Below are 22,394 nucleotides of genomic sequence, written 5' to 3' on the forward strand. Positions count from 1 at the left end.
CCGGGGAAGTGCCCCATTTGACATGGTGCAAGGCGGCCCAGGGCGCGGGACAAGGGGGCTAGCACGGGTGGGGGCCGGGAGCATGAGAGGAGGATGAACTCTCAGCCAGAGCTGGGCTGGGGGGGAGAGAGCAGGGCTGGCTATGCAGGGACCTGCCCGGGGGAGCAGAGACTCCAGCATTTGCAGCAGAGGCCGCGCAACATCCGCTGCGCTGGGGAAGATCGCTGCGTGCCGGGAAGGGAGCTCCCAGTTGCAGGGCCCCACCCGCCTGGCCAGCCCCGTCCTTTCCCCGCTCCCTCTCGTTATCCCGCGGCTGGGCCCAGGCCCCTTTACGCCCCCAGCCAACCTCCAGGCGCCGCTTTCTCCCCAGGTTATAACTCATCCTGCTGCAGTCCCTACCCCCCCAGCTCTCCTGACCTCAACTTTCCGGGGGGGGGACTGCCTCCCTCCTCCTCCGCCTACCCAGCTTGCCTTATTGGACCCCGCTCCGGGGGTCGGGGAGTGGACCGGTACCACGCCTGTAGCCAGGACCCCCCCAGCTGTAACTCTCTGGTGGTGCCAGAAGATAGAGGGGACCTCTCTCAGGATGTTTACGGTGACACGAAAACTTTTGAGTGGATGAGAATCAAAAGGAACCTTCCCAGAACAGGTGAGTCTGAGATAGAGGCCAATGTATTTAACTGGGGGTGGCAGTAACGTCACTAGGTAATAAAAGTGCAAGATATTCAGGTGTCTCCACCATCCCCCCTCCCCCCCGGGCGCATGCCTGTCTCTAAGCAGATCTATTTGCCTTAAATTTTCTCTCCGTCATGTTTGTTTTGATTACCTACAGTCGTTCTCCCGCTCTGATCGTGACTTTCAGAACTTTTTTTTTCCAATTAAAATCGTCTTGTGTCTAAGATTACTGCTTTCTTTAAAAAAAAAAAAATCATGCAAGGGAAAATCAACTTTTATTTTTTAGAAAACACGAGTTAAGAGGCAGCAGACAAGTTTGTTTACCATTGGCCAGAATGGTCCCCAAATCATTGTTTGATCTCATAGCTCGATAGCTATAATCGTAAACATATATCAGATGTGTATTTGATCTGCAATATACATACGTATACATATATAGTTCGAAATAAATTTTGACCATGGGGATTCGGAATGTGTGTTTTTGAATTGGGTTCTCGTTTCCTTGAAAAATGAACCGTTTTTCAATATCTTAAAGTGAAAATAACAGGAATCTGCCTGTTGTCTCGTTTTAACGTAGGGGCGACAATAACACCTGTAAAAGTAATTTAGCCCCAAATAAAAGAGATGAAACAGCCTCCTACTTTGGTATAAACAGTAGCAGGTTGGTAATTAGCAGGTCTGATTTTTAGTTCTGTGCGCTGGGAATTTAGCTTCAAAATTATTCTACAAAAAGAAAATCTGATCTTGACAACGCGCAGTGCATTGCAAAATTCAAAGGGTAGCAGTTATATTCGTTCAGATTACTCCCCAGAGGAAAGTACAGGGATTATCTTTTTCAAACGGAGAGGCGGAAAAACTTTTTCCAAATATTAAGCCTTGTAATGAAACCATTTTCGGGACTCATCGCTAAAATCAGGATCTTAATAGATAATTAAAAGTTTCTTGTTTATTTCCAGCTATATCTGGCTCCTTTCATCATAAATATCTTCCAAGAGATTTATCGCTGACATGTTGCTAAATATTGTATAACTTGAGGGATTTTTTTAAAAAAAAAAAATCACAACTTCCTTTAAAATTACCATAGTAGAACCATCTATGCAAAAAAATTCTCATTTGCTTCAACCGTTTTCCTGGAAAGTTTATTCCAAGCTTTTGCAAATTTCTGGGTGACGTTTTTTGTTGTTTAAGCTAAATGTTGTTACACAGTATCTCTAACTCACTGGCTGTGAAATGATGTTTTTCCTCAAGTGAGAAGGGTGGGAAATGCACATTTCATCCTGGTTTTAACCTCGACAAAGGAGATCGTTTGGGGTTTCGAAAGGAATTGAAATTTTCAAAGGCAATCCAGAGGAACAACCCGAGATTTTAATGTTTTTTTCTTTAAATAATCAAACCGAGTTCACTGCCTCAAAGGGATTTCCTCCGCCGTTTGAGTTTAAAGTTCTTTTGACAGCAATAGACAGTGTGATTTTCCAGTTTCTTGGAGTCTGAGTCAAGGGGAACAGATTTTACGCTTTGCAAACAGTGCGCCAATTGATGTTTGCTTCTCTCCTGTAACTTTTCTGGTGTGGGTTTGAAGGCGGTATTCGTGCAGGTCTCTCTGCTGAGGATCTGGGTCTATAAACGGCTTCCGTCTTCTTCCGAGCACAGGGGAAAAGTTCTTCGAATAACCAAGAAAGCGGCCGCATGGGGTTAATATATATATATATTTTTAAGGACCAGCTAAAAGCTTTCTCTTTGTTTCGTGCCTTGTCTCATTGTTTCACCTTCAAGAGGGGAAGGAGAGGAGTCGGTTAACTGTCATTCACCTTAAGCAAAAATATAAAAGGCTGAGGAAAGTTCTTTTTATTTTGCGGATACTGGCCATATATATATATATAATAATCAAAAAACAAGGATGCATTTGAACATTTGCAGAAGGAAGGAAAAAGGCAAATAAGAGGCAAATGATTTCAGATGTTTTTAGTGGGTTTCACACACATTGATTTTTTTTTTTCATGTATGCCCATTTTTGAGCTAGATACAAAGGCGGGGGGGGGCTACTCTTTATGCTAAAGTCTAACAACAAGTGTGTGTGCGAGAGAGAAGGTGAAAATTAGAAAGACAGAAGGAGACGCACAGGAATGGAAGGTTAGAGACGGAGAGAGAGAGAGAGATTTGTTCTTTGAGTCGAAAGTTAAGATTATGCTGATATGTAAACGCAAAAATTTAGACGTCAGACTCAACTCTGCAAAAACAGATGATCTGCTAAATCTCTGACTCAGCGCTGCGAAAAACAGATGCAGATGATCTCCCAAAGTGCATCGCTTTCATAGCAGGGTTAAGAAAGAAAGCTGTAAATGGAGATGCGAACTTCTGCTGCGGCCTGGAGCACGAGACTGTATCCCCAGTGGGGCTCTAACAAGGCAGTTGGCCACTCCAAGGAAAGAGTTGAAAGTGAAACTTCCTGGGGGTAAGTTATGGCACCAGAGAAGCGAATGGCTTGTAGGGTAGGCGAAGCTGGTGCGTAGGGACCGAGGCAGAGAGTGAATCTGCTGCACTTTCCTCCCGTGGCTTCCCCACCCCTCTCTGCCCTGACTGTCTGTGAAACCTTCGTAATGGGCATCAGTGTCACTGCAAAGTGAAAAGAGCTCTTAAGGGTTACCCCCCCCTCCCACACACACACACACACACACACACACGTACGTGCTCCTCTCAATCTGACTGTTTCCGGGAAGAGAGAGAGAGACAGACAGACCCGGCCCCTTTCTACCCATCTCTGGCAAGTTTCCCATTATAACCACCTTTCCATTCCACTTCTTTTCCATCAGGCATGGTCTAGACAGTATTTGGTCCTGCCATGAGGGCAGGGGACTGGACTCGATGACCCCTCGAGGTCCCTTCCAGTCCTAAGAGTCTAAAACTTTTCTAAAACTTTAACCCTTGGGCTCCCGCATCCTGCGCATGTTCCGCCGCCGCCAGGACCATTGGGTCCGCCTGATTATCGAAACCTGGAAACCCCGGGTGTGAAAACCCCAGAGCCCCAGAACAGGGCATCGCACCGCAAGATGGGGTGCAAAGTGCGCGTCTCTGACTCTTCATTCTCTGCGCCTTCAAAAATCCCAGGGCCGCCTGTGGCTTTCTAGGAACTACAGAGCGCAAAGGACTGAAGCCCACGAGAGTAATCAGTTTGCTACTTGTGTTTTCTATAATGAATATATATATTGATATAGACACGTACACACCCACATATTTTATAACACACACATCGATATAAACACATCTATGTACACATATATGCATAATTAATATATATTCCAAAATATACGCATATTACAATACATATGCATTCTGCAAAATAATCCTATATACATACATATCACTGGTTTTCACTATACATATTGCAAGAGGTATGTACATATATACGTATTGCTAAACACATTCATATTGCTATATATGTAGTGGAAAAAAGAGGCCCCTGTATATGATTATTTTGCCGAATAAATGCAATTGGAGTATATTTTGCAACAGGGATCTATGCATATGATAAAGAAAGATAATGGAAAGTATGTGTGTGGGTGTTGGGGGGATATTACTCACGAAAAAGGTGTGTTTTACTGGGGGGGGGAGTTAAGAAAGAAAGTTAACTGGAAAGGGAGCCTCCTAGTTACTAACCTCGTGTGTTTTAATAACCATCTCCCCCTCCCCTTTGTCTCCAGTGAAATCAGGAGACTGTGGCTTTGCTGGGGAGACAAACGCAGTCTCCCCCAGGACAAACTTCAGCACCAAGCAGCTGACCGAACTGGAGAAAGAATTCCACTTCAACAAATACCTGACCCGGGCCAGGCGTGTTGAGATCGCCTGTGCCTTGCAGCTCAACGAAACCCAGGTGAAGATCTGGTTCCAGAACCGCAGGATGAAGCAGAAGAAGAGGGAGAGGGCGAGTTTCCCTGAGGGATCAGCTGGCTGCAATGGACCGGAGTCGTCCTCTGACAAATCAGACATCACCTCCCCGGCTACCTCTCCTAGCAGAAGCAACGAGGCTACCACGCCTCCAATCTGACCGAGGTTCTCGCTTTGTTAGAACTTCTGTTCTGATCTTGGGCAGAGAGATTTTCCCATCGGAAAAGATCCACTCAGCCCCCGGCATTCATCTTGCTGGGGAAGAGAAAAGGGGGCAGTGCTCCTGGCAAACTTTGCAATGAACTTGGGGATGAAAGCACACATCAAAAACATGAGCAGAGACTTCCAGAATCACCACCATTACCACCACCAATAGCACAGGTGCCAGCATTGTGCTGTTAAATCGGTGTCCTTCCAATAGATGCAGGTGTATATTAATGAATGACGTGCTTAAAAAAAAAAAAAAAGGCCACTTTCCCCTCAAAATTTGTAGCGCAGTGGTGAATAGATCAATTTTTCCCCCCCAAAACATAAACTTTTTACAAAAAATGCAGCCACTAAAAGGTTTTCACACACTCTCCATTCTTTGTGAGCAGTCGACATTTTTTCCACTAAAAGTTTCAATTAAATTTTTATTCACAATATATGTCTTTTTCCACAAAAAAGTTTCTACAAGAGTGTTAGTCACAAAAAGATTACATTCATTTTTTCCACAAAAAGGCTCATTTTTCATGGAAGGGTTCGATGACCTTTTTTTGCTAGAAGTGTTGACAAATTTTATGTTGACAAATTATTTCCCCCTCCAAAAGTTTTGACATGTGCTTTATTCACAATGAGTTTGGATGAAAAATTTTTTCCACAAAAATTCTCGACAGTTGTTTTCAATGAATTATTTTCACGAAAAGTTTCACCATTTTTTTTTCACCAAATGGTTCAATGACATGTTTTCCACAAACAGTTCTGACAACAATTTGGGGAATGATTTTTATATTTTAGCTCTAATTCCAAATGTTCCTATTTCACTGAGCCCTTTTAGAAGGAACTAGAGCCATTAGCTCCTGGGAGTAATTATTTTACATACCATTTTGGTGAAATTTCTAGGGAGAATAATGTTCTTCAGAAGTATTTTTAAGACCAGGACATTTTTTCCTGAACTCAGCATTCTGGCCACAAACAGCCATTCTGGCCAAGGCTGGTTATCACATTTTCTTGACTGCCATCTCTACTCTTGTGTCCACACATCTAAATGATACCCTAGTGGGTGAGTTAACCTTCCCTCTGATGTGATACTAAAGGAGCAGGAAGAGTCTGATCTCAAACCTACTGAAGTCAGTGGAAAGAATCTCGTAGTCTTTAATGGACTTTGGATCTAATCCATCTGAAACAAGTTATATGCAGTATAATCAGTGGGCTGACACAGATATTTGACCAAGCAAATATGATGTTTCCCCCATCTTTTAAATGTGTTTTCCTAGGCCAAATGCACCTTCAGCACAAATGGATAGGAGAGGAAATGTGAGTTCAAAATCAGGCTTAGAAATACAAGAGACATGGTAATTGTGCTATAAATAACCCCCTCAGTCAGTAAAAGCTTAGAAGTGTATTATTTATTTTCACATTTCCGAGGTTCTTCATTAACATTTAAATCTCCTAACAGCTGGGAAGAAACACACTCTTCATATTAAAAGTAGATTTAATTTATAGCAAGGAGTAGTTGAGTGAAAGCAACAAAGAAAATACGAAAATCGGGGGGGGGGGCTGTCACAGAACTTTGACAGGACAGCGGTGATGGGATGGAGAGTGGGGAATAGTTGCCTTTTAAAACCTTAATAAAGGATTAAATGGAGGCCAACATTTTATCAAGATCAATCAATAATAAGCGTTATAATAACCTTAGGTAATGTTAGAGCCACTTATGCTGAGACAAAGTCTGCACACAATGCCTCACTTTGGAGAAATAATTGGTTAGTTTTCATCACCATGTTTTTTTATTAATTATTATTGCTATTAATGTTTTACTATCAAAATATATTTGAGAAATGCCTTTTATGCATGGAGAATACTGGTTTATTTTCATTCAGATCATATATTATAAAAGGCTAACCCAATGAAAGGACTTAAGTGGCTTAAAAGTACATTTGATTAAAAAATATACACGGCATTCGTCAACAGCCGCTGGATTTATACCCAATGTTCTGCTAACCAAACTTTCCCTCGGTCTTCCTTGCCACTCATCAAGTGAAAGGATTAATGGGGTGGTGGTGGGGTTTCAACACCTCTAAATAATACACCCATTCGTGGAATTTCAGGCAGGACAATCCCCAGAAACTGTTGCCTTTTTAATCCAATCTTGAAATTTGCAGTTCACTTCATTTTGCTGGCAAAAAAAGAAAAACACACATGAAACGATAGCTAGGAAACCAAATATGCTAATTTGTCACCAATGCTATTATTTTGTCTGTCCCTGTTGCAAAATTCTAATCACACTTTGGAAATGAGCTGTGAGTTGTTCACTAAAGTACTCATGTTGAATTGGGGTTGCCGCTGTGTTTTTAAATGATTTTTCCTCGCACTGCTATGTAACTAAATTTTTATCTTCTTGCCTGTTTAAAAATTCTCCTAATTTGTTATTTTAAATTACTCCATGCGGAAAGAAAAGGTAAAGTCAGACATTTTGGTGAAACCACAAAATGTCTAGAATCAAAACAGGAAAGAGAGAATAAGTTTAATTTAAAATGTTTGGAGATTGCAAGGTGTCGTTATGACCACAATCTAAAACTGGCACATCGTGCTTTAAACCAAAGATGTATAGTGAATCCAGCTAAATTCATGGAACATGAGACTTCTTTTGACACTGGAGAATATTTAAAAGACATGTGAAAATGAAGGGAGCTATTGCAAAATGTCTACCTCTTATTTGCCAGGACTATCAGTGTATGCAGTGTTGTTGTAGCAGAGTCGGGCCCTGGTATTAGAGAGACAAGGTGGGTGAAGTAATTTTTTTTTTTTTTTTTTTTTGGAGCAACTTCTGTTGGTGAGAGAGAGACGCTTTTGAGCTGTGGAGCTCTTCTTCAGGACCTCTGTGTAGCTCGAAAGCTCGTCTCTCTGGCCAGCAGAAGTTGGTCCAGTAAAAGATATTCCCTGACCTACCTTGTCCCTCAGGACTGTCGGAAGGAAGATATGGATTTATTTATTGATTTATTTATTTTCTTTCAATATGAAGTGGAATGTGTGTTGTGGTGGGGAGGGAAAATGGCCATGTGAAAGGATAACATTAAAAATGGTCTTGGTTTGATTCTATTTGTGTTACATTATTGTTGTTCTTTCTTTTATTCACCATCTATGTTAAGATGGCACCTCGGCTCCCGTGAGTTGGAATCTCTACGTTACAGTGTGACTGGGCACATTACACACATATTGTAATAGACAGTTCCAGCCCCAAAGTCCTTGCAATATTGCATTGTGAATCTAACTTTCTCCCCTGCCTTGAAAATGGATTGTTCTGGAGCAAATTTGCTCCAAAGAAGCAAAACTCCTACAGCATTTTGGAAAACAAGTGGGGATCTGCAAAGATATCATTCACATTTCGATAAAAATATTGACGAAATTTCAAAATTAAAAATATATACACCAATCAGCTTGAAATAAAACCCCTGACCTCTTTTCGCTGTAAGTAAACAGGTTGCAAGTGTGAGATATTTCGATCCTGCTGTAGGGATAAATTCCTTGAGGCACGGACTGCGGCTTCCAAACTTGTATCAGTTCATGCACCACCTTCTTAAAATTGTTGTGATGTGAATTGCTGGAACATCAAGCTTAGGAGAGAAGAGGGGAGGGATAGCTCAGGGGCTTGAGCATTTGCCTGCTAAATCTAGGGTTATGAGCTCAGTTCTTGAGGGGGGCCACTTAGGAATCTGGAGCAAAATCAGTACTTGGTCCTGCTAGTGAAGGCAGGGGGCTGAACTGGATGACCTTTCAGATCCCTTCCAGTTCTATGAAGTAGGTATATTTTCATATATTTGGGAGGAGGGATAGCTCAGGGGCTTGAGCATTGGCCTGCTAAACCTAGGGGTTGTGAGTTCAATTCCTGAGGGGCCATTTAGGGATCTGGGGCAAAAATCTGTCTGGGGATTGGTCCTGCTTTGAGCAGGGGGGTTGGACACTCATAGATTCCAAGCTCAGAAGGGGCCATTATGATCATCTGATTTCCTGCTCAGCACACTCCAGAGAATTTCACTAAGTGATTCCTTCACTAGGTCCCATAATGTACAGTTGAACCAACTGATTGTCCACAATGTACAGTCACATGGTTGTAGGTGAGGTCTTTAGGTGTACATCACCTCTAACTTCTGGAATCCTAAGGGTACATCTACACTGCAGCTGGAAGCATGATTTCCATCTTGGGTAAATGTAGGTGCACTTGTTTTAACTGAGCTAACATGCTAAAAATAGTAGTGTAGCCCAGGATGGCAAGAGCACTGGCACAGGCTAGTCACCAGAGTACAATTCCATCTGAGTCCCTAGGTCCATCCTCAGGAGGCTAGCCCTCGCTGCCGCAGCTACACTGCTATTTTTAGTGTGCACATGTACGTCTGCCCGAGCTGGAAGTTACAAGTCCAGCTTCAGTATATGTGTGGCCCACGGCTCGTGCTCATGTCTGCACAAAGCAGTGAAGTATTGGCAACCACAAGCCTGCCCACCCCATCACAAAACGGGCTTAAAAATCATGAAATTTAAAGAAATAATAAATCTGGGGGATCCCTTTAGTTCCCTTCTTGTTTCTGAGCCTTTCGGTGTCACATTTTCAGGCTTTTTTCCTGCAACCGTGAGGCCAGAAACTTGCTATTTTCTAAAAAATGATAGCTGAGAGGCTCACCCAAATCCCATGATTCCAGGAGCTGGGGCTTTAAGAAAAACATCAAACTCATCATGAAATCACCAGATTTTGGCAACACTGTGTATGGGGTCCAAGCAAGTTTGGGAAACCCTTAAGAAGGTCCTTTGCTGAATCAATTTCTTTTGTCTTAGCATTGTACACCCCAGATTGTGTCTACTGCATTTGAGCCTGTTAGAACATTTCATATTTTCTCTGTGTTGTACAAGCTTTATTCTAAAATTACAGCTGTCTTACAAAAAATCCATACAGGCCTACTCTTCCTTTCACCTCTGACCTTTTGACCTCTTCCTTGCCTGAGGACAGAGTTGACCCGGTCATTGACTAACCCTGAGTCAATAAGTCTGCCTTCATTAGCATAAAACATGAATCTAGTGGCAGCTTGACAAATTATCACTTCAAGCTAAAGATCTGCCAACTAGCTAACTCCTGTAACGACTATTTATCATTGGAAATGGTAAATCATAGGAATCTAGATGATTCAATTATTTGGGCAGAAAGAAAGAAAGAATTCTTCTTTGCGACAGGATGGTTAAAGACAAAGCCTTGCCCCAAAACATGAAAATGATCGTGAAGCAAGGATTCTGTTCTCCCCCTTCCCAGATCTTTCTTTCTTTCTTTCCTCTGTGTCTGTCTCTTCCTTTTACTCATTCCCTCTTTGTCCTTCCATCTCATTTTTCTTTTTCTTTGTCATCCTCTCTTTGCATATCTCGTCTTTTCTTTGTCTCTTTCATCCTTTTCTGCTTTCTCTTTGTCTTTATTTCTCTTTTTATCTGTCTCATTCTTTCTATTCATCATTCTCTCTCCTACTCTCCTCTCCTTTCTTTCTTTCCAGCTCCCATCCTCAGACACTCCCATTTTTCCAGCTTTTTCATCTTCCTCCTCACCAAACTTCTCCTTTTCCCCAGAGTGTTGCTTTGCTGATCCACCGTCCTGGCTGAGGAATTGACTTAGAAGGGAACAGAAGTTTTTTTCCAGCTGGATCGGGGCCCACAGACGGTCTAATCCATACCTCCAGGTATGAGCCAAGCTGCCTTTGCCGCTGCTGAACTGTTGAAATTGATGTCAGCAGCATTCACTGATGTGGCATCCTGCAGCTCCTCCACGGTTCATGCAATCCTTGGTCACTGAGCTGAGGATAAAAGCATTATCACCCATTGCATGCTCCAGAACAAGTCTCTTCTCTGGCTTTGTTCATTTTCCAAAGGGAACTAGAATTTTAACAAAACTGCAGGCTGGAGACAGAGGGTCCACATAGGAGAACCAGTCTGATTCCTACTTTGCTTTGTGTATGGTGTGCAGACAATAGGCCACAATCCTGGCCTAGCTCCTTGTGATGCTACTGACGTCAAGGGGGTTGTGAAAGATCTAAAACCAGGAGGGAAAGACGCACTCACCCAGAGAAGGGGAGGACACTAAAGAACATGAAAGCATCTGACAGAAAAAAGTGTATAAGTGAAAAAGAGAAATCAAAGATCAAATCTTGTGTGGATTAAGCCAGGTTCAATTTCCTGCTATGTGGGGATCAATTCTATTGTCCCATGTGCTGGTATAAATAGACAATAGCCCTCATTGACTCCACTGCAGCTATTCCAGTTTGACATCAGTACAAACCAGAGCAAAGTTTGCCTTTAAAAATTAAGGCTAATCTCGAAGGCTGATTGCAGAATTGTAAAATGCCTGATATTTCTCTCCCTTCTGCTGTTTCGATAAATATGTCCTTTAAACCAGCCTTGAAATAAACACCTGGCCCTAAAATTACCCATTAACTCCAGGGCAAATGGCTTGTCCTGACCTCAGAAACACTGGTTTCCAGTGGTGCAAATTTCTCTATCATAAATCTCAATTTGGGGCCAGATTCTCAACAGCCATAGCTCGACTGCAGTCAATGGGGCCAGGTCCCCAGATGGTGTAAATCAATGTAGCTCCACTGGAAACAGATCCCCAGCTGGTGTAAATGGGCGGTAGCTCCACTGGAGTCAAGGGGGACAGATTCCCTGCTGGCAGAAAGCAGCCGTAGCTCCACTGCAGTCAATGGAACGACATCGTTCCAGCAAAGAATAAGGTCCTTTATTTCTCAGGCAGTTGTGCTGACAGACACAATCCCCTCCCAAATTCCCGAGCAAGAACATTTCACCCTTTAATTACATTTTATTGTTTCAAATGAAAAGAAAGAAAGGAAGAAAGGAAGAAAAAAAAGCAAAGTTAACATGAAACACCACACTAGCACTCATTTAAAAATATACACTGCACTGAGATTTATGACTGAGGATGCTTCCTATAAATCAAGCCAGACTTTCTTTCCTCTGCTCTATGCAGAAATGTAAACACCTGCATCTGATTATTTTTAGTTTAAACAGAAAAACAGGTGCAGACACCTCAGTTTTCAAAAGAAAGAGAATAAGAAATTTAAATAGATACCCATGTAAGAATATATGGTTGTGTACGTGTGACTGTGTATGTATGTGCACATTAGCCACTAATTTAAATATTATCAGTGACTATTACCATAAATACTCATATAGACTCAAAGAAAAATTCTTATGTATACATGTATTTAGTGTACGTCTTATGTATACAAATTCTTATGTATATTTCCATTTTTTATTATTAAAAATTCTGTGAAAGTCAAGGAAGTCTGAAGGATTATATACATATAGAGAGATAGATAGATGGGTGTGTATGGGGATAGATAGACAAACAGATTTTACCTAAGTGTGCTGTGGGCATTAAAAGTAATTTTGCTATGCTCAGCTCAGGGTTGGTGGTGCTCAGTGCATTGCTGCATTGAGAGAATGGATCGCCATGGTGGCTAAGGAGTAGAAGTGAGACAGAAGCTCAGTCCCCAGTTCTGCCAAAGACTTCTTCTCTGGCCTTGGGCAAATCATATAATTGCTTCTGTACAATGGGGCTAATAGTATTTTCCTAACCTCACTCTGCGTGTGTGTAGATTAATATGCTGACGACTGTGAGGTCTGTAGATGTCATGGCAATGGGGCGCCGGATAAGTACCTGCGGGTTTGTCTGCACAACAGGGGCACAGCCCCTTTAGCTCTGCGGCTGTTACCCTGCAGTGTAGGTGCAAACTACAGCATCGGAAGAGGTTTCCCTGTCACTTTAGGATTCTCCAAGTGACCTACACCCTGTGTCTACACCAATGGGTTAGTTCACCATAGCTGTGCCATTCAGAGGTGTCAATTTTTCACATGAACCTAGTTTTAAATGTTGAGTGAGCCTAGGACAGGGGGAGGGATCACTCAGTGGTTTGAGCATTGGCCTGCTAAACCCAGGGTTGTGCATTCAGTCCTTGAGGGGGCCACTTAGGGATTTGGGGCAAAAATCTGTCTGGGGATTGGTCCTGCTTTGAGCAGGGGGTTGGACTAGATGATCACCTGAGGTCCCTTCCGCCCCTGATATTCTGTGATTCTAGGATAGATCCATTCATGAGCTCCAAGGCAGCTCATCCCCCATGAGCAGGTGTTCAGCAGGGGGCCCTGGGAGGGAGGGGGCAGGATCAAGGGCAAGGCATGCTCAGGAGAGGGGGCAGAACAGGGCAGGAAAAGGCAAGGTGGGGCCTGGGGCAGAGCAGAGGTCAAGCACCCCCCAGCACATTCAAAAGTCAGCACCTCTGGAACCACATATTTTTTTGGCCTTGCATCCTTTCATTATAAACTTGTGGGTCGAGCCTCTGCTGCAGTTGGCCTCGGAATACAACTGCCCTTCTCCAGCTGAAGGATCCTTTTGCCTCCTACCCCTCCATCTGCTCACATCCCCCATCTCCATGGAAGCGCCTGAGATAGTTCTCTCCCACAAAGAGGCCATGGAGGTGTTTACTTAGTCCAAATCACCACAGCATCTGAGCACCTCACACTCATTCATGAATTTTACCCTCACAACTCCATCCTAGGTGTCTTGTCCAAGGTCACAGAGGGAGACCAGCTGATCTGGGAGTTGAAACTAGGCGTTCTGAACTCCTGGTCCATGGTCCACGTAATGCTGAATGAGCGCTTGGACCTCATGCCTGGCTCAACTATTCTATTCTGCACAGGGTCTTATACTATGTTCATCACCGTAGCCTCTGACTTTCATGTCTGGCCCAAGGTCACGCACGACCTCTGCAGCTGAGCCAGGAATCAAGCTGAGATCTCCTCATGCCAGCCCCCTAGCCACCAGCCTTCCGGCTCCTAGACTTCTGATCTCCACTGGCTTCCGCGAAACGACTCGTGATTTACACCAGCACAAGGGAGATGAGAATCAGGCCCAAAGTGCCCTCTCCGCGAGAGAGACCCCAAGCAAGTTGGCTTGCATTCTCATTTTGTTTAAGTGTGTCAGTGGGGGCGGGCAGGGATAACGAAAGGTCCTTGCTTCAGTGGATTGTGAGGAGGAGATCAATAGAAAGAGACAGATTGGAGACACATTTCTATCACTCTGTATTGCTGGCTCAGCACTCCTTCCATTCCCTGCCAGGCCCAGGGAAGGCAGGTGCAGCCAACAGCTCCCTGCCTTTCCAATTCAAACAGGTTTCTAATCCTTCCACTGGAAGGTAAACAGCATTGAGTCACGCCTGGGATTAACCACACAAATATCTCTAATGTATTCAAATGCACTTCCTCAATACCACATTATAAACAGGGGTTACTAATGAGGAACAGCTAGGGCTATGGGGAATCATAATGACTTCATCGTGTGCTAAAAAGCAAGCAGCTTTTTCCTTTAAAGGATTTGTCTGTCTGTCTTTCTTTCCTTCCATGCCAAGATCAGGGAATGGGAACATCTCATGTAAACTAGGTAGCTAGGGGAGGGGAGGGAAAGAGATGTTTTTTATTGTAAAAGATGACATTTTTATTGTCTCTTCTATTGTGCTATTTCGTTTTTTATTATAATCCAGCTCCAGCTTTATTTTAGCTGTAACAGAAGTGAAATTATTTTCCAAAGAGATCTTTTTTTTTTGCATAGCTACACTGCCTTTTTAAACACTCTATTAGAAAAATATTGCTTAGCAGCTGGGATGCAGGCGCAGAGAGGGGGATAGGTGTGAATCTGGGATGGGGCGGGAGACAAGCAATAAAAAAATAAAAGGGACCCATAAAGATTAATTATCTAATTAACTGAAACATAAAAATATAGACAGGGATAAATAAATGCCTTGCCAAAATTTGGTTGGGAAATTTGACATTCTTAGTTAGGGCTGTTGAAAACTGGACAACATTCTCGCTTCATTTGCCCTGGTGTAAATCAGGAGTAACTAGACTATAAACAGTGGGCCTGATTCTGGAGTAAATCTGGATTAATTTCCCAGTGTAAACCAGGAGTAACCCAAGTGGCGTGTGTGCAGCTGGTTCTGATTCACACCAGCGTAAATCAGGATCAGCTCCACTGCTGTCAGTGGGGCTAGTTCCTATATAATTTACATCAGTGTAAATCAAAAGTAACACCACTGGAGTCAGTAGCACTGACTTGGATCTCACTTGCACCTGTGTAAATCAGCAGTAGCTCCACTGCAGCCGGTAGGACAAATTCCCCTTTTACACTGATGTAAATCAGGAGTAACTCCACTGGAGTTACTTGGCCTGATTGTGCTCTCACACCGATGTAAATCAGGAGTAACTACTGACATTCTCATTTTGCCTCATTCTTCACTCTCATTTTGCCTCTTTGCGCTATTTTGCCAGGAGTAACGGGGTTTTAAAGTGGAAAAACGTAACTGACACTCATCTAAAGGTTGTTTGCAGTGGTGGTGTAGCTGTGTCAGTCTCAGGGCATGAGAGAGACAAGGTGGATGAGGTAATATCTTTTATTGGATCAATTTCTGTTGGTGAAAGAGACATGCTTTTGAGCTGCACAAGAGTTATTCAGGGCACTTCAAAGCCCCTTTACACCTCCAGAGTCATGCAAAGTGGCCTTCTTGTAAATGCCAATCAAGTGTAAAGTAAGAGGAGAATCTAGCTCAGGGGTAGGCAACCTATGGCACGCGTGCCAACGGCAGCATGCGAGCTGATTTTCAGTGGCACTCACACTGCCCGGGTCCTGGCCATTGGTCCAGGGGGGCTCTGCATTTTAATTTCATTTTAAATGAAGTTTCTTAAACATTTTAAAAACTTTATTTACTTTACATACAACAATAGTTTAGTTCTATATTATAGACTTACAGAAGGAGACCTTCTAAAAATGTATCACTTGCACACGAAACCTTAAATCAGAGTGAATAAATGAAGACTCGGCACAGTACTTCTGACAGATTGCCAACCCCTGATGCAGCTCCTTGTTCTAAGCAGGGCCGGCTCCAGGGATTTGGCCGCCCCAAGCAGCCAAAAAAAAAAAAAAAAAAAAACAAACCGCGATCGTGATCTGCAGCAATTCAGCAGGAGGTCCTTCGCGGGAGTGAGGGACCCTCCGCCGAATACATGAAAGTGCTGCCCCTCTCTGGAGTTGCCGCCCCAAGCACCTGCTTGATAAGCTGGTGCCTGGAGCCGGCCCCGGTTCTATGGGACAAATTGTGAACCCCTTGCGAGAACATGGTGATCTTTCATGAGAAATCCTTGATTTGATTAACTTTCCCCCTTTGAAAACTGCTGACCAGCAGATCCTGGGATTCTCCACTGTATTTGTTATTGACACACTTTGTGAAGTTCCTGCCTGCGTTCGGGACTGTGTGCCAGTAAAATGGGGGTGATACCTTTGTAGCAAGGCAGCATGGCCTCCCTCAGAGACTGATGGCCATGCATTCCTACAACATTCCTATTTTATAGGTGTGCTGTGGCGGATTAATGATTTTGCCGCCCCTAGGCCCTGAAATAATTGCCACCCCCGGCCCCATATAAGCTTGTTTTAGTTTTTTTACAAATTTGTTTGAACTAAAATGAATCTAAATATCATTAAAATAATTGAAACATTTACAAGTTTTATTATAAATAAAATTACAAGTACAGCGGACCCTCGCTTGAACGTGCATCTGTATAGTGCAATTTCGCTTATAGCGTGGGACCACGCATGGATCCAAAACTGACAACTGCTTAATTTCTTCCTTCCAGTCATATTATTAACATTTAGGATTCTCACAAGTATGTTTACTAAATGGCATCACGCCATCATTGGTGGTTTCAATACGCGCTATGATTGGTAGAATCACGGTGTCACTGATGCCGCGAATACAAAAATACAGCTAATATAAATTTGCCACCCCTGCAAATTTTCCACTCTAGGCCTAGGCGATAATACGCCACTGGCTGTCCAAATTAAAACACATTTTTGATTTGATCAACTCAAGGATGGTGGTGATAAACTCCTTAATGTTGCTTCTATGGGCCAGAAAGGCTTGGTCTGTACTATGAAGTTATGCCAGCCTAGCTATGTCGGCAAGAAGTGTGAAAACCTGCACCCAGCCCACAGCCACGCTGACTAAAACCACAGTGTAGACACAGCTATGCTGACAGAGGTTAATGTCATTTGAGGAGGTTGTTCTATGTTGGCAGAGCTTCTGTCAGCATCCGCTATGGAGTGCTATGCTCCATAAGGTCTGTAGCGTAGTTTTGGCCAAAGCAGCTTCATCTTCCTATGTGGAAACTGGGGTGCTTTGGGGTTCGTCCTGACCTGTATGGGGTTCATTTACCACCTGCCTTGCAATTGTGGATGCTAAAATGCTATGTTGTCATGACTCACAGCTCTGATCTCAAACAGCCAGCATACAGATCAGCCCCTGGCTTTCACCATCCAGTCGCTCTTTGCAGGGGGACCTCAACAACCCTTCCAATCCCAGTTGTCTCCTAGAAGAGTCTTTCTGCAGTGCTCAGCCTGCCCCCAGCACTGTAGCACTCTCAACACCTGACAAGTTCGCTGCTCCTTTATAGAGACAGTACACAGCAGCCTGTTACCTTAACTGGGGTTAACACACCCTTCCCATCAATCACAGCACTGACTGGGTTTATAGTAAAAGTACAACACATCTATTAACAAAGAGACATAGGTTTAGGTGATCTCAAGTAGAAGGAATAGGAGTGGAAATGGTTACAAACAAAAGTGAAAATACGCTACTAAGCCTGAAACTCAACTTAACAAACTCAAGTCTTTTGTTCAACGGTTCCTCTCTATAGCCCTTCTTCCAGCATGCCTGGCTCGCCCTTACCCAGGATCCAGTCACAGAGCACAAAGCATTTGGTTTTCGTTGTCTCCGCAAGTGAAGGGTAACTTCGGGATTCTCTCCCCCTCTCTTTATAAACCCCTGAAATGTATTTTTCTGCAGTGTATCCGCAGGTACAGTTCCTTTCCTCTGCTGGGTGTGAACACCAAACTGTCTGGTGTAGACGCCCTGCTGGCTCCTCCCCCAACTGTGCTTTTTTTACAATGCAAATGATCTTCCTGCAATCTCCATCACAAATGATTAGGCAACTGTCCTTGGCCACACCTCACTTGAGGTGTCAGCTCCTTTCCTTTGTCTGGAAAAAGCTGTTCATCAATGTCCCCATATGTGCCCGGTTTACACAAGCAAGATTTAGTCACGTATTTCCAGCACTTCTATAAAATTTGTTGTAGGTTAACAGTCCATATGTCATGCAAGAACATAGGTGGCACCTCCATGGGTGCTTCGGGGCTGGAGCACCTACAGGGAAAAATTAGTGGGTGCTCTGCACTCACCGGCAGCCAAGCTCCCTGCCCCCACCCCACCTCCGCCTCCTCCCCTGAGTGTGCTGTGTCCCTGCACCTCCACCTACCTCCCAGCGCTTGCTGCTGCCAAACAGCTGTAGCAAGTTCCAGGAGGGAAGGGGAGGGGAGTGGGAATGTGGCGCACTCTGGGGAGGAGGCATGGAAAAGGCGGGGCCAGAGCAGGGATTTGAGGAAGGAGTTGGAATAGGGGCAAGACTTTGGGGAAGGGGTTGGAATGGGGGTGGGAGGGAGTGGGGCAGGAGTGGAGTTGGGGCAGGGCCGGGGGTGGGGGTGGGGGTCGAGCACCCACTGGCGCCAGTAGAAGTCGGCGCCTTTGTGCAAGCATATTAATGATTATGGAGTTATCCATTTCCAATGCCTTATCATGACAACAGTGTGCGAGGTGCACTGAGTGTGTCAGGCCTGACCAGAGTGGCTGACACAGCTGTGAACTACCAATAGGCTTCTGTATCCCAGACACTCCATGGTGCAGGGGCTGAAGAGGGTTTGGCCACAGAGCACACTGCACTCCAGCTAGTCTGGTTTCTGGATGGTTCCATGGGCACTGTGGAAACCAAAGCAACAGTTAGAGCAGCCTCTGGGGCTGCTCTGTCTTACACCAGAGGCCAAAGTGGTCCCAGGATCTCAGATGATTGAAGCCAATGGGCCTGATTTAAGCTGCACTGGTACAATCAGAATCAAAGCCATAATCCTCAGGTCATGGGTAAAGAGTTTGGGGAGAGTATTTGCCACTTGCAATGAATGCCGTGCACGCTAGACACATAAATCACATGAGGTGGGAACTGTCTATGATTCCTTGACCGTAGGCTGCATGTAACTAACCATACAACGCCACTCTCAAATCCTGATTATTGCAACCAAAAATACCACGTGGACTTTGCTATGGGTGAATATTTGAGCATTCAAGACAAAGACTTGGGCTGAGATTCTGAAAGAGATACGGATGCCCAGCTCTTATTGACATGAACTGAAGTTCACATTCATCATCATGAGAAACCCATGAGATACTATTATCCTCCTTTGGGAAACTGAGGCACGATGCAGTGACACAACTTGCCCAAGATCACACAGCGAGTCTGCACAAGTCAGGCTCCAAACTTAATCATGAGATTGAGTTAAAAATCATGACATTTTATTTAAAAATACAGGTGGGGTTCTTTTTCTTTGCCTTGAGTATGTACTGGGATCATGTTTTCAAGCTTGTCCCCGCACCCATAAGGACGAGACATTTGTTTTTTTACGTGACAGCTGAGATTCTCAGGTAATCACTCCAGAAGCTGGGGCTTTAAGAAAAAGCTCAGCTATTGTGAAACTCATGATAAAATGGTGAGATCTGGCAACACAAGAGTTTCTGCCAGAGCTGGGAGCTGAATGCAGATTTTCTGCCCCATAATCATCAGGCTAAATGGCCTGTGACCAGATCAGGCTAAAGTTGATCTAGAAAAGAAATTTCAGTTCTGTGGGAAATTCTGATATTTTGAATTTGGTTTTAGTTCCAATCTGGAACGAAGAGCTGAACTGTCAACATTTCCTGTGGAATGAAGATTCTGAAAATGTTTGATTCCAGATCATTGAACCATTTCATTTCAATAATGATGAAACAATAAAAAACTATATAATAAGATTCCAGAATTATCAACTCCATGCGGCACTCTAAAGCCTAGAATGTCTGTTGAACCAGTGTGACCGCTGAGAGCTACATTTGTTCAGAATATCACCAGATGCAATCATCACAGTCTGCTACTGTTGAATTTTAAGTTCTCAGCCATTTTGGGCTTTTTTACATGCACGAATTTACGAACTCTACCCAAGTGACAGCTACGTATAGTGTAAAATATTCAATAATAGTATATAACATATTAAATACAATATATAAATCTGTGATTCAAATTATTACTTTAATACAATATTAAAGTTGAAACAACAGCATCAACATGAAATGATTTTATCATATTGAATCGGAACTTTTTGACATCATCGAAAATGTCATCACAAGCACATTGCTGTTAAATGTTTCAAGTTCATCAAAGCTGCCTTGTTCAGTGGAAAAATATTCCGCTGAAAAAATTTCAACCTGCTATGAGACCGTCCTTTCTCCGACAGCAGACTTCCTTCAAAATACATTATCCATAAACGCTTGGATCTCAGCGCGCTTTGCAAACTTGAATTAATTTAGCCTCCTAGACTCATGGACTTAAGTTCAGAAGGGACCATTATGATCATGTACTCTGACCTCCTGCACAATGCAGGCCACAGAATCTCACCCACCCACTCCTGTAACAACCCCCTAACCTATGTCTGAGTTACTGAAGTCCTCAAACCGTGGTTTAAAGACCTCAGGGTACAGAGAATCCTCCAGCAAGTGACCCTGTGAGGTTGTTCAGCATCGCTGTCCTCACAGAGACATGGAGTGTGTGTCTACACGAACACTTGGAATCATTGTTGACTAGAGATTAGTGACTGGCCAGAAAATAGAGTCAACCAGAGGCCAATCATCAGAAGTTAGGGTTGCCAATTTTTCTTGGACATATTCCTGGAGGTTTCATCACAGGACATGGTGTTTAATTAAAGACTAATCTTTAATTCCTGGAGACTCCAAGACAATCCTGAAGGGTTGGCAACACTACCAGAGGCCAAGGACCCTCACAAGCAAGGTGGGTGGGACAGGGAAGGGAGTTTGTCAAAGCTGGAGGATATGAGGCGGTGAGAATCTGAGCTAGCAAGTGGGCCAAGCCCAATTGCAACAAAGCACGTGATAAAGCTTGCACAATCCAGGGCAATCACGGTGTGGCTCTCTGTCCTCGCCTAGTGGCCACTATGCATAGAGGGTTAGGAGTCTGTAGCTATGGTTTAGCTAACAGAACTGAATCCAGAGAGCTCCTGCTTCTGGCTCCAGAGTTCCCCAGTTCAAGCCCTCTCCATAGCCTCCCCAGGGGTGATGTTGCAGTAAGAAGTGGGAACAGAAGTGGTTTTGTTGAAAGGAGGTGAGACCGGCAATGTTCTGGGCCTTCAGTCTCAGCTCAGGCCTGTGAGCTGGGGCTTCCCGCTTAGACCCAGACAATACTTTTATTTTTAATGAAAAATGCAGATTCAGTAGCACCAAACCGTTTCCCACATTTCTCTTGGTTTTGCCAAGCTGGTCATTTCGGGGGGAAGGGGGTGAGGGAGGGATTCCCCTCCCTACATTGAAACATTTCAACATGTTTGAAATGAAACATTTCCATTTGAGGTTTGAAATGACTGTTTCAAAATTTCCTTTAGTTTCATTGGGGGAAAAATACTTTTAAAAAGTCAAAATTGAAATAAAACATTTCATTGGACCTGATTGGGGTGGGGGTCTTTTCAATTCACCTAAAATTTCAAACATTTTTATTTTTGGTCCAACTTTTGAGGTGTCAAAATTGCCAACAAACCCAAAAGTTCCATTCCTGACTTCTAATCCCAGCTCAGGAATTGACCTCCTGTGTCCCTCGGGCAAGTCACTCACCTCATTTTTAAAGAGGGATAGGAATATTTGCCTTGCAGAGGTGTTCTACTCCATTGACATCAGTGGCACCAGAGTAGTCAGGGATTTGGTGCACATAAAAGCCTTTGAAGATGGCAAATATTACATCGAGCCCAATCCTGTGAGGTGTGGTTTAACCCCTGAGTGGTGCCAAATGTTGTTACTGATGCCAAATGGTGCTGATTTCCACTCTGGATATCCTTAGAGCCACACAGAATCTGGAAATATTATCGGCTGGCATTTTTAGACAGACCTCTGGGAGCTAGGTACCCAACCACTATTGATGGTCATAGAGTGAAATCCTGTCCCTATTTAAGTCAGTGGGAGTTTTGTAGTTAAATTCAATGGGGTTGGACTTTCACCCACCGATTTTAAGGCCAGAAGGGAGCATTATGACACTCTGCGAAACACAGGCCAGAGAATTTCGCCCAGGGATTCTTGCCTCAAACCTGTAACTAGAGCTGGGCACAAAATGATTTTCACATCCCATGTAAGCATTTGAGATGTTTTAAAATGTCCTGTTCTGCATGAGGACAAAGCTGAGACCTTTTGCATGAAAAACCAGAGAGAGAAAAGCTGCTATCCCCAGAGAGCCAAGTGCCTGGTAGTCAGAACAACTTATTGAGCAAGCAGAAAACCCAAGTTCAAATCCCTCCTCTGTCTGATTCAGAACTGGGCTTTGAACATAGCTTTCTGTGACGGGGTACAACTCACCACTGTGGCACCTCCTGCTGGCTGTCCAGGGAATTAGCATTGCATCCTCTTCTGGTGGAGTCT

The 22,394-nt window shown here is 43.7% G+C and overlaps 1 protein-coding gene across 1 annotated transcript; it reads left to right on the forward strand.

Annotated features, from left to right (window-relative positions):
- The first annotated feature begins 56 nt into the window (after positions 1-56).
- On the forward strand, positions 57-5,100 carry LOC116828460 (homeobox protein Hox-B1-like). Its single transcript, XM_032786709.2, has 2 exons — positions 57-649; positions 4,374-5,100. The coding sequence occupies exons 1-2, from the start codon at positions 94-96 to the stop codon at positions 4,715-4,717; spliced, it is 900 nt and encodes a 299-aa protein (XP_032642600.1). The 5' UTR covers positions 57-93; the 3' UTR covers positions 4,718-5,100.
- Positions 5,101-22,394: the final 17,294 nt, after the last annotated feature.

The sequence above is a fragment of the Chelonoidis abingdonii genome, chromosome 26, assembly GCF_003597395.2.
Source record: "Chelonoidis abingdonii isolate Lonesome George chromosome 26, CheloAbing_2.0, whole genome shotgun sequence".
Classification (NCBI taxonomy): Eukaryota; Metazoa; Chordata; order Testudines; family Testudinidae; genus Chelonoidis; species Chelonoidis abingdonii.

What these genes read in the sequence shown, in the direction of transcription:
- LOC116828460 (XM_032786709.2), top strand. Translation starts at nt 94, where the DNA reads ATGAACTCTCAGCCAGAGCTGGGCTGGGGGGGAGAGAGCAGGGCTGGC. An exon ending in AAGGAACCTTCCCAGAACAG is followed by an intron (nt 650 to 4,373) that starts GTGAGTCTGAGA and finishes CTTTGTCTCCAG; the next exon opens with TGAAATCAGGAGACTGTGGC.